Consider the following 12,566-nt stretch of genomic DNA (forward strand, 5'->3'; position numbering starts at 1 on the left):
TTCACGTGGCTCTCCCTCTCTCTCGCCTGCTGCCATGTAAGATGTACCTTTTTTCTTCTGTCATCATTGTGAGGCCTCCCCAGCCACGTGGAACTGGGAGTCTATTAAACGTCTTTTTCTTTATAAATTCCCCAGTTTCGGGCATGTCTTTATCAGCAGCATGAAAACAGACTAATGCAGGCAGCCTGCATTGGGAGGATTTAGGCAAGGAGGGAGGAGGTGCTGGCCAGTAGACCTCGTGTGTCTCTGTGGGTCAGAGCAAGGACCCGGACTCTCACCGTGAGAAGAGGAGCCCATGGAGGTTTTGGAGCTGAGGAGGAGTTTTACAGATGACCAGTCTGTTCTGGGTACTTGCAATTAGTGGACCATCTGTATTCAAGTGTTGATTGGGTTGTTTTAACCCTGTGGGAGAACTCCCCAGCCTGTACCCTGCTCTCGCTGTACCTGGCAGTTGTATTAATGACGTTAACTGCACAGTCCAGCTTGAGTCCCCTGTAGAACGTGGGCAGTGGACACTAAACCGAGAGGAATCGCTGTGGGTTGGCAGACACAGTGGAGACTCACTCCTGGACAGGCTGTGGAATGTGTGGAAGCAGGTACAGCTTAGGCCGGCGCTAAGGTTTAGCAGGGAAGCCAGAGGAGTCCGTAGCCCTGGAGACCTGGCCTATAGTGGAGAGAGTGAGTCCATGCCAGTGGTGGGATGTGGTTGCAAAAAATGGTCAGATTCATGGAAGTCTGGTGTCCAGCTGGCAGGCATTAGTGATCCCACAAATACAGCTGTGTGCCTTGAACACGCACTCCAGAGCTTCCAGAGAACACCTGGGCTGTGGGGGCTAGAGACTGTGTCTCGTGTGGAGGCGTGGCTGAGAACGGGCTCGACAGACTCTTCATCACTGTGTGCAGCCTTTGAAGGACTTGGATGTGCTCGAAGCCCCTTCCCCTAATTGCTGTATAGGGCAGGGTGTACATCCCAGGGATCATGGAGGCTAGGGAGCCAGTCTGCACAGAATGGTTTTAGAAGCCATAGGATATGGGGGCTCTGGGTGAAGGAGCCAGAATTCCAGCCCCAGCTCCACTTCTCACGAGCTGTACAACCTGTGCCCGTTACTGACCCCTTTCTCACCTTAGTTCCCTGGCTCTACAATGGAGGTAATTATCATGTTGAACCCACCGGGTTGAGATCTTATTTAATACTTGCACGGCCCTTAGAAACATCTAGCACAGTGGTCCTCAGCATTTGGAAATGTCTGGAAACATTTTGTCACACCTGAGAAGAGGGATTTCCTACTGGTGTCTAGCGGGTAGAGGCCAGAGATGACTGTTAAACATCCCATAATACACAAGACAGACCCCGCAACAATGAACTATCTGGCCCCCAAAGCCAGTGGTGCAGAGATTAAGAGATCCTGGTTTCGCGTTTAGAGCGTGCAGTACATTTCAGTTGTTAATGGAACATGCAATACATCTTTATTCACATGTTATTACTTATTTGTCAGATGTTTATAAAACATCTGCTACATACTTGGCAGTTTAATGGAATCTGCAGATTCAAAAAAGTTCCTGACCACAGAGGTCATTTAGGCAAGCTAGGAAAGCACAGAATTATATAACACAAAATTACATTATACCATAAAGCATATTCTATAGTACACTTACTCTGGTGGGCTCTTGGCATAAAAATGTCTCCAATCTCAGAGGTCATGGGATAGTGGGCAAGACACGAAAACCTCATATAATATAAAATTATGTTACCTCTAAGTGCTGAAATTAAGGTATAAACAATGTTTCATGGGAACCAAAACATCAGTCATTTGGAAGTATAGGTCAAGCCTTCATAGGAGAGGAACCATTTGAGCCAGATGTTGCCAGAGTGGGATGGTCTCAGTGAGCAGGATGTGGAGGGTTAGGATGTTATCTTAGTCTGTTTTGTGCTGCCATTACCACCAAGTAGGTAATTTATAAGGAGCAGAAGTTTATTTGCCTCACAGTTCCAGAGGCTGGGATGTCCAGGATCTACAGGCTACATCTGATGAGGGTCTTCTTGCTGCATCATCTCATGGTAGATGGAAGAAGGGCAAGGTGGAGAGAGAGAACAGGAAGGGGTCTAATTGTCCTTTTATAAGGAACCCACTCCCATAATAATGGCATTAACCCATTCATGAGAACAGAGCCCTTAACCCATTCATTAGAACAGAGCCCTCAAGTATTGGGGGAACCCGCCCACAATATTTCAACATAGGTTCTTTCTATTTTCCATAAGCATTGGCTGACTGAGAAATAGAGACAGTATAAAGAGAGGAATTTTACAGCTGTGCTGCTGGGGGTGACATCACATACCGATAGGACCATGATGCCCACCTGAGTCTCAGATCAACCAGATTTTATTAAGGGTTTCAAAAGGGGAGAGGGTGTAAGAACAGGGAGTACGTACAAAGATCACATGCTTCAAAGGGCAAAAAACAGAACTGATAAGGGTCTAATAAACATTACATGCTTCTGAGGGAACAGGACCAAGGGCAAAAGCAGAACTACTGATAAGGGTCCAACAAAGATCACAAGACTAAGGGCAAAAGCAGAATTGCTGATAAGGGTCTATGTTCAGTGGTGCACATATTGTCTTGATAAACATCTTAACAGAAAACAGGGTTTGAGAGCAGAGAACTGACCACAAATGCTGCTAATTTGTCTGACCACAAATTTACCAGGGCAGAGTTTTTCCCCACCCTAATAAGCCTGAGGGTACTGCAGGAGACCAGGGTGTATCTCAGTTCTTAACCACGTAAGACAGACATTTCTGGAGTGGCTGTTTATAGACCTCCCCCCAGGAATGCATTCCTTTCCCAGAGTATTAATATTAATATTCCTTGCTAGGAAAAGAATTTAGTGATATCTCTCCTACTTGCACATCCGTTTATAGGTTCTCTGCAAGAAGAAAAATATGGCTCTTTTTGCCCAACCCAGCAGGCAGTCAGACCTTATGGTTGTCTTCCCTTGTTCCCTAAAAATCGCTGCTATTCTGTTCTTTTTCAAGGTGCACTGATTTCATATTGTTCAAACACACATGTTTTACAATCAATTTATACAGTTAACACAGTTATCATCACAGTGGTCCAGAGGTGACCTACATCCTCAGCTTGCAAAGATAACAGGATTAAGAGATTAAAGACAGGCACAAGAAATTATAAAAGTTATTATTTGGGAACTGATAAATGTCCATGAAATCTTCACAATTTATATTCCTCTGCCACGGCTCCAGCCAGTCCCTCCGTTCGGGGTCCCTGACTTCCCACAGCACTCATGGCCTACTCTTACGAGACCCCACCTCACAACATTGTTACGTTTAGGATCAAGTTTCTAGCACGTGAACTTTGAGGGACTACGGACTCCTCCATTCCAAAAGGGAGAGATAGGCAAGAAGAAAGGGGCAACTGGTCCAAACAACTCCAAAAACCCAGCAGGGGAAATAATACTAAATCCCAACTTGTCAAATAATCTTTTTCGACTCCATGTCCTGCCTTCCAGACACACTTGGGTAGGGACGTGGGCCCCCAAGGCCTCCGGCAGCCCTGCTTCTCTGGCTTTGCTGGGCTCATTCCATGCAGCAGCTCTCACAGGTTGGAGTCTTGTGCCTGCATCTCCCCCAGGTTGCTGTTGCACATTGGTAGCTCTGCAGTTCTGGGGTGTCAGGACGGCCTTACTCCCACAGCTCCACTAGGCTTCCTGGGGACTCTGAGCAGCTCTGACTCCACAGTTCTGCTGGGCATTGCCCTACAGAGGGCTCCCTGGTTGTGGCTCTGCCCCTGCAACAAGTCTCTGCCTGGGTCCCCAGACTGTCTGCAGTATCCTTTGAAATCTAGTTGGAAGGAGCCAGGCCCATAGCCCCTGCATTCTGTACTCCAGTGGCATTAGGACCATGTGGATGCCACCAAGACTCACCACTTGCACCTTCTAGAGTGCAGGTCAAGCTGCATCTGGGCCCATTTGAGCCATAGCTGGGGAGGCCAAGGAGCACTGTGCCCAAATGTGGGAGCAGAGACTTGAGGTGGCCCTGGACAGTGAGCCATAGGTCCTGAGGGTTCCCAAGACATGGCTTTTGATATAGTTACTTCCTTCAGATTTTGGCACTCTGGGACTGTGATCACAGGTCATCTTTACAGTGCCTTTGGGATCATTCTCATTTTCTTGATGAATAGCCTCTGGCTTCATTCTTATTGTACTAATATTCCTATCAAACAGTGGCTCTGGCCAATACTAATCTCCTTATCAAGTGGTCCATATTAATATTCTTATCAAACTATCAAATGGTAACATGCCTGCACCCTTGCTTTCCTCTCCTGAAAGTTCTTTCTCTACTACAGGGCCAGTCTCAGAATCCTTCCAGTCTCTAAGTTCTGTTTTGCTTTTTGTTATAAATTCCTTTCTTTCTTTTTCTCTCTCTCTCTCTCTCTCTCTCTCTCTCTCTCTCTCTCTCTCTCTTTCTTTCTTTTTTTGAGATGGAGTCTCCCTCTGTTGCCCAGGCTGGAGTTCAGTGGTACGATCTCAGCTTACCGCAACTTCTGTCTCCCAGGTTCAAGCCATTCTCCTACCTTAGCCTTTAATAGCTGGAATTTCAGGTGTGTGCCACCATGCCCAGCTAATTTTTTTGTATTTTTACTAGAGATGGGGTTTCATCATGTCAGCCAGGCTGGTCTCGAACTCCTGACCTCAAATGATCCACCTACCTCAGCCTCCCAAAGTGCTGGGATTACAGATGTGAGCTACTGCACCCAACCCTGCTTTTCTTTATAAATTTCATCTTTAAATTATTTCTTCTCAAATTTTACAGTTAAGTATACAGTTAAAATAAGTTATACAGCAACCCAGATGCTTTGCTGCTTAGATATTTCTTCCACCAAATAGCCTAGTTTATCACTCTTAAGTTCTGCCTGCCATACAGTTTGAGGACCTGGACACAATGTAGCCACATTCTTTGCTGCTTTATAACAAGGGTGACTGTTACATCAGTTTCCAGTACCTTAATCTTGAAATATAGAGACCTCATCAGAATGCCCTTTACCATCCATATTTCTACCACCATTCTGATCACAACCACTTAGTCTAAGAAGTTTCAGACTTTACCTACAGATCTTCTAATCCCTCTTTATTGCCTGTCTCCCTCCCTCCCTTCCTCCCTCCCCTCCCTCCCTCCTTCCCTCCCCTCCCCTCCCTCCCTCCCTCCCCTCCCTCCCTCCCTCCTTCGCTTCCTCCCTCCCTCCCTCTCTGCTCTCTCTTTTCTTCCTTTCCCTCCCCTCTCCTGCTTTCCTCTCCCCTCCCCTGCTTTCCTCTCCCCTCCCCTGCTTTCCCCTCCCCTCTCCACTTCTTGGCACCAATTTTCTGTCTTAGTACGTTTTGTGCCGCTGTAACAGAATACCGCAGATTGAGTACATTATAATTAATAGAATTTTATTTGGCTCATGGTTCTGGAGGCTGGGAAGTCCAAGATCAAGGGGCTGCTCTGGCAAGGGCCTTCTTGCTGCATCATCCCATGGTGGAAAGTGGAATGGCAGGACAGATCAAGAGGGGACCTAACTGGCCTTTTATAAGGAACCCCGTCCCACAATAATGGCATTAACCCATCCATGAGAGCAGAGCCCCATGATCTAAACACCTTTTATTAGGCCCTACCTACACTGTTGCACTGTGGATCGAGTTGCAGCATGTGGACTTTGGGGGACACATTCAAACCATAGCAGGCACCTTAATAAAGGTGGAAAAGGGATGTGGCAGCTACAGTGGGAGGGAAAAGGTGGCTCCCTTAGTGTGCTTGGGAGGAGGGTAAGAGATGCATTTGCAATTCTCATGGCCACAAACTGAAGGGGCCTGGTTACCTGATAAGGAGCGTTGGCTTCGTGTAAGGAATGTGGAGCAATTGAAGCGAGAGGGTGGTTTGATCCGTATCATTTCTTAGAAGGATACCATGTTGGCAGTTTCGAAGAAGAGGCATGAGTGAGGAAACACTTGTGGTGAAGAGACCGGTTAGGAAGCTGTAACTTGGGGTGGGATCTGGAACCAGGCTGTGACTCTGGAAGGGGAGCTGGAGGGCTGCACTCTGAAGTATTTCTGAGGGTCTAGATAATGTGACCTTCACACTGGGGCTGAGTTTTGTAAAATCTGGCATCCCCAGTTTCACCTATGATGCCAGGCCTGTGGTAAGGAGCTTAGCAAGCATTTGCTAGAATATGAGCAAATGGGGGTATAACTGATAATATTTAGTAACCATGGCGGGGGTGAAAGAGGGAGGTGTTGGGAGACTGGGTTGATAATATGGGGGTTGGGAGCAAGGAGAGAGGCTAGCTTTGAACATATTCCATTTGAGGAATTTAAGATCATCCAGCTAGAATATTAGAAATATTAGGATGGGATGTGGAAGAGAAATTAGCACTGAAAATAAAGAGCTCAAATCATCAGTGTATGAATAGTAGCTAAACCTCTGAAAACAAGTGAACTTGTCCCGTGAAAATGTGTAGCAGGGGAGAAGCAGAGGTTCAAGGACAGCGCCCCCGAGAATGCCAGCATTTAAAGGGTGGACCCTTGGTGGCTCACGCATGTAATCTCAGCACTTTGGGAGGCTGAGGTGGGCGGATCACGTGAGGTCAGGAGTTTGAGACCAGCTTGGCCAACATGGTGAAACCCTGTCTCTACTAAAAATACAAAAATCAGTCAGGCATGGTGGTGGGTGCCTGTAATCCCAGCTACTTGGGAGGCACAAGAATCACTTGAACCTGCAAGGCAGAGGTTCCAGTGGGATCGTGCCACTTCATTCCAGCCTGGGTGACAGAGGGAGACTCCCTCTCAGAAAAAAAAAAAGAAAGAAAAAGAAAAAGGGTGGGCCCCAGCAGCACAGCCTACTGTCCGGGAGTCAGGAGGAAAACCTGGAGGGAATCTTGACCTTGACTTAGAAGCCAAGGAGGAGTCATGGCCAACAGCATCAAAGGCCTCCAAGCACAGTGGAGACTGACAAGAGACCTTTCTTAGGTTTGGCAATTAGAAGGTCCCTGGCCTCAGCAAGAGCAATTTCAGAATAAAAACAAGGGTGGAAGGACTGGTGTAGGGGTCGGGGGATAGAGTAGGAAGTGAGGGTGTAGTACAGGTGAAGAAGTTTGATCACTGGAGGGAATGAGGGAGATGCGGGGGTAGCTTGAAGAGCAGAGAGAGGTTTGTTTGTTTGTTTGTTTTAGAAAGAAGGAAGCTTGGGCATGTTTATAAGTCAGAGAATAGAGAAGGAGAGGTGGGAGACACAGGGCAAAGAGGAGTCGGTTGGAGACTATTCTGTGAAGGTGAGGTGGATCTGGTGTCTAGGTGGAAGGATTTGGGGCGAAGAGGGAAGGTAGGAGAGTCTAGAGGTAGGCAGCAGGCAGACGGGGGCTCCAGGTTTTCCCTACAGAACTGAGGACAGTGATGGCCAGGCATGGTGGCTCACGCCTGTAATCCCAGCACTTTGCGATGCCAAGGTGGGTGCATCGCTTGAGGCCAGGAGTTTAAGACAAGCCTGGGCAACATGAGAAACCCCATCTCTACTGAAAATACAAAAATTAGCCGGGCGTGGTGACACATGCCTGTAGTCCCAGCTACTCAGGAGGTTGAGGCACAAGAATCACTTGAACCTGGGAGGCGGAGGTTGCCATGAGCTGATGGCACCACTATACTCCAGCCTGGGTGACAGAGCAAGACTCTGGAAAAAAAAAACAAAAAAACTGAGGACAGTAAGAATAAGTGATCGCTTGTGATCACAGACCCAGCAAGTACACCACGAGCTTCTGCCCCTCTGGTCTTCCCAGACCCCTTCCCTAGAACATTAAGCCGTATCACTTTTATGGGTCCAGGGTCTCTGAGGGGCTGGGCACCACACTGTGCCCCTGGGGGCATATCTAGTTCTGCCCCTCTTGGTTTGGCGGGTACCTGCTGAGTACTCACTGTATGTTAGGCCATGAATGCTGGGCAGCAGGAGGCATGGTTTCTGCCTCCACTGGGCCTTATTTCTTCACCTTGTCCCCCAGTTCTGCCCTTGGGCAAGTTCTGTGGCAGAACTGACCAGCTCCCTTCGGCCGGGGACATCTTGGTTCCTGGCAGAGCACCAAGAAGAGCAGATTGTCTTGCTACCCGGGGGCACCTTTGCCCAGCAGGTCGGGTGAGCTGGCCTCCTGGTGAGAAGCTGGTGCCCTTGGACATGAGTGGATTTGATGCCTGCTTTCCCACCCAGATACTCTACTGTGGCTTTTCTCCAGCCCTTTATGCTCAGAGCTAGACCAGCAATGTGGGGTGGCTGCTGGGAGAAGGCGCCATGTTGTTTTGAGGCAGCAGCCAGCCCCGGAAGCCCTGGAATGCCTGGGGCCACTGAGCAATCCTCTCGCTTGGCCCCACAAGGGGAGGGGGTGGGCTCGTGAAATCCCTCGTTGGGTATAGCAGAGCAAGCCCTAAGACTCGCCCAGTCTGCTTAGCGCAACACTGACGCTGTTTTGGAATGAAGACAAGACCATGTAGAACTTTACTGGGGAAGAGGTCGAAGAAGGGCTAATTGTCTTGTTGTTCAGGTCTGGTTAGGGCTGCTCACCTCTGACGCCAAAGGTCTTTTCCCTGGAGGACAGCCCTGGAGGATGTCTGAGTATTTATCTTTCGCAAAAGGTGAAATGAGTAGTGTTTCCCCACCCAGGCTGCATTTTAGAATCAGGGGAGGTGGGTCACTGGTTTGTTTCACTATTCACTATTCATACTTGGGCCCCACCCCTAACCAATTAAATAAACATCGTGGAGAGTGGGGCCTAGTAAATGTTGAAGCTCCTCAGGTCATTGCATTGTGCAGCCAATGCTGTGACTTATGAATAGAAAGGAAGATGAAATGCACGCTGGTCATGCAAGGGAGATGTAGAGAGGGAGCAGGGAGGGTGAGAGAGGCTGCAGTTCATAATGTCCTGAAATGTTAGAGCTGGAGGGATCCCGGTTCGGAGCACTGCAACTCAAAGAGTAGTTCCAGCCACACAGCAGGCCCCATTAGGGAGCTGGTTAGAATGCAAATCCCCGCCTGCCCTGTACCCCCATCTGGCACCCTCTGAGTCACAATGTGCACATCAAGGTTTGAGAAGTGTGCTTTCAGATCACCCACAGATCATCCAGACCAGTGGCTCTCAACCTTGGCTGCGCTTTAGAATCACCCAGGGGGCTTCAGCGAATTCCAGTGCTGGGCTACATGAATTAACTCAGAATTTCTAGGTGTTGGGACCCAGATACTCATTTAAAAAAAAAATGTTTTTTAAGTATTTCAGGTGAGTCTCCTCTTCAGCCATAATCAAGAACATGAGGCTTGACCAGTGCTTCTCAAACTCGGACAGATACATGAATCGCCAGGCTATCGCGTTCAAATGCACATTCTGATTTTATAGGTCTGGAAGGGGGCCAAAGAATCCACTTGTCTAAGAATGGCTCTGGGATGCCCATGGGACGGATCTGGCCTTTTTTGAGCAGTGGGAATAGGCTGACTTCTCAGTTTGACAGCAAGGAGACTGCAGGTCAGAGAGGGAAGTGTGATCGTCCACGGTAACCAGCCTGATACACATTCAGTACTTTCTGATGTACTCTACTGTGTGCCAGGCAGCGTGCTACATGTGGGACTAGAGCTGCGAACGGGACAGACCCCATTCCAACCCCCCCAGAGCTTATATCTCAGTTGGGGAGATGACAGAAAGCAAATAAGTAACTAAGCTGATGACAGATGGGAAATGCCATGAAGGCGAGGAGGGCCGTGTGTAGGGAATGACTCAGAGACTGCTGTGGGGTGAGGGGTAGGGAAGGCATGCCCCTTTCAGAAGAGCTGTCTGGGGAGTTACTAGGACAACTCCTTTAACTGGGAACTTGTGCTGATTACAAACCGATCGCTTTTCTTTACTGGACAGGGCCAGGCTTCATCCCCTCTGGGGTTTGGGGATGGTGCTTCTGACTCTCCCAAGGGAGTCTGACCCTGGTCCCTGCCTGCTTGTTTCCTCTGACTCAAGACTCTGATTCTTCAGTGTTTGTGGGCTCAGAGCGGGGCCTGGGAATGAGTCTGCTGGGGAGCAGGACATTGACTTCATCACAAGCCAGGGCTGAGGGTCATTGGTTAATGGTGTGTACAATGGACCAGACCTCATCCAGATGCTATCCCCAGCCCCTATGAAAACATGGAAGGTTTCCATTGGTGCACAAACACTAGTGTTTGCCTCCCTTTCCTGATCGACCGTCAGATTCACATGGGCTATTTGTGAAAATGCCCGTCCCAGGCCATACTCAGGCTGACCACGGTGGTCTCCAGGGAAGGGACCTGAAATGTGTTTTTAGGAAGTGGTCCAAGTGACTCTTCCGATCCAGATCATCAGGAAGCATGGCGTGGATGGAAGAAACTGGCACCTGGCATCTGGTGCCTCTTTGTGTGGCTGTGGAAGCCACAGAAATTTCTTCTGCAGTCAGTCTGCGGCGTGGCCCTGGCTGAGCTGGTGGTGCTTGTGAGGAAGCCTTTGCTTGTGTGATGGGGGAACAGCAGCTCACCCCTTCCCGTGCACAGTCCTCACCTTACTGTCTTCGCCCTTACTGGAAGCATCTCCTGACTCCTCTTTGGCCGGCCAGACCCTCCCAGCTCCCTGTGCTCTCCATTCAAACACCTTCCCTCCCTGAACTTACCCCATGGCCAGGTGGGGAGGCGTGAGCACTGTTTGCATTTGGTCAGAGTCTAGAAGGGATCAAGGAGCCCTCATGAGGACCATGTCATAGCCCCACCCTCACTCCCAGCCTCTGGCCTGAGCAGACCTGTTTGGCTGGATTGATGATGGAGAGGCAGGCACTGACCAAGGGACGCCTTGGATGGTGGAGAATAGGTGACCCTCTGTTGGGCAAAATAGGACTCAAGCCCTCACACAGTGAGTTGGCTTGACTTTCGTGTCAACAGTGGGCGGGGGTAGCTGTCTGCCTCCTGGAGCTGGCCCTTCCTGGGTCAAAATGCAGAAGGGGACGGTGAGAAGAACCACACATAGAGGCTGCAGTAGGCCAGCCTGGCTTGGGACCAAGTCTGTGAGGGCTGGACCCTCGGTTTTCCCTTCCATGGCAGGACTCACCTGGATCCCTGATGCCACCCTTGGAGGCGTTAGGAGGAATCCTGGATGAGAAAGGTCACCCTCAGGATGACTGCCCCGGGGAACGGCTTCCTGCTTTCTGGAGGAAGGGAGGGGCGGACAGTGGGTGTGTCCTGCTCCGGTGTCTAGGCAGGAGAGTTTGTAAAGCTGACCAGACACCTGTGACTCCTATTTCCTAGGTGGCCCGAGGCAGCCGGGATGACAGCTCTCCCCAGGAATCCTGCTGCCTGCTGAGAAACATGGTCAGCAAGTCCCGTGAGTGTCGTCCGAGGGCTCCCCCACCCTGGAGGACGGGCCACCAGAAGCCGTCTTCAGCAGGATCCTGGGACCTCTGGGGGCTGTGGAGGGACAGACAGGGAGCCAGGAGCCCTTCTCTTCATCTTGAAGGACACTGGGTACAATCAGCGTCAAGCCCTCAGCCAGGGCCAGGAGAGGACCAGAGACTGCTCCTGTTGAGTTAGGGGTCAGAGGGGCTCAGAAGGGGGCAGGTGGGAAGGTGGACGGGGGCTGTACCTGCCTGTTTCGGCCTCTAGCTCCTCTGTGCATGTGTCCTGCAGGCTGGAAGCTCCTGGCCATGTTGGCTCTGGTCCTGGTCGTCATGGTGTTGTATTCCATCTCCCGGGAAGACAGGTACATCGAGCTGTGAGTTCACCTTCCATGTCGTTCCACTGGTTCTTGTCAGGGACGGGGCTTAGGGATGCAGCATCATGGAGCGGGGGACCTAGGGGGCAGGAACGTTTCAAAAGCCGGCGCATGACCTCATCCCTTCAGCTACTGGTACGGAGTGTTTCCGTGAGGGTGGATGGGGGTAGGGCCTGGGATGTCTCACTGGACCCTCACCCAGGGAGTACAGCGGCAGGAAGACCTGGATCAGTGGAACTTAACTTGAGATGATTCCTGCTTGGCACCCTGGGACCTTCACGCCATGGGAGAAGGCTTAGGCTGCCTGGAACATGGGCCCCTGGGTCTGACTGGGGCTCCTGCCTCCTGTCCTTTTTTCTCTCCAGTTTTTATTTTCCCATCCCAGAGAAGAAGGAGCCGTGCCTCCAGGGTGAGGCAGAGAGGAAGGCCTCTAAGCTCTTTGGCAAGTAAGTACTTGAGGATGAGGAGGGTAGAGCAGGGCATGGAGCGAGCTGGGATTGAGGGCAGCCTCAGTGTGAGGAGTAGATGGAAGGAGCAGCCTTGGTGGTGGACATGGGTTAGGTGAAGCCAGGGAGGGAAGTGAGGGCCTTATAATATTAGTCATGGGCCTAACCCTGCTTCTGGCATCAAGATTAATTCTGTTCTCATCCCCACCCGGCTTTCACCTCTGTGCAGCTACTCCCGGGATCAGCCCATCTTCCTGCAGCTTAAGGATTATTTCTGGGTCAAGACGCCATCTGCTTACGAGCTGCCCTATGGGACCAAGGGGAGTGGTAAGTTCCCACCCAG

At 50.2% G+C, this 12,566-nt stretch overlaps 1 protein-coding gene across 50 annotated transcripts in view; it reads left to right on the top strand.

The window, feature by feature from the left end:
- ST3GAL4 (ST3 beta-galactoside alpha-2,3-sialyltransferase 4) overlaps positions 1 to 12,566 on the top strand; it is an 86,516-nt gene that overhangs the window by 40,904 nt on the left and 33,046 nt on the right. For 26 of the 50 annotated variants that reach the window (XR_012423890.1, XR_012423893.1, XR_012423883.1 and 23 more), the window contains 4 exons: positions 11,315 to 11,390; positions 11,693 to 11,777; positions 12,143 to 12,223; positions 12,453 to 12,550. Coding sequence is in view for 19 of the 50 variants with exons in the window: in XM_074015591.1 (XP_073871692.1) it covers positions 11,315 to 11,390; positions 11,693 to 11,777; positions 12,143 to 12,223; positions 12,453 to 12,550 (340 nt within the window). In the remaining 31 variants the exon portion in view is untranslated. Of the gene's footprint in view, positions 1 to 11,312; positions 11,599 to 11,668; positions 11,778 to 12,142; positions 12,224 to 12,452; positions 12,551 to 12,566 lie in introns of those variants that run through there. The other 24 variants (XR_012423886.1, XR_012423888.1, XR_012423901.1 and 21 more) reach the window with 8 other exon arrangements.

Source organism: Macaca fascicularis, chromosome 14 (genome assembly GCF_037993035.2).
Source record: "Macaca fascicularis isolate 582-1 chromosome 14, T2T-MFA8v1.1".
In the NCBI taxonomy this organism is placed as follows: domain Eukaryota; kingdom Metazoa; phylum Chordata; class Mammalia; order Primates; family Cercopithecidae; genus Macaca; species Macaca fascicularis.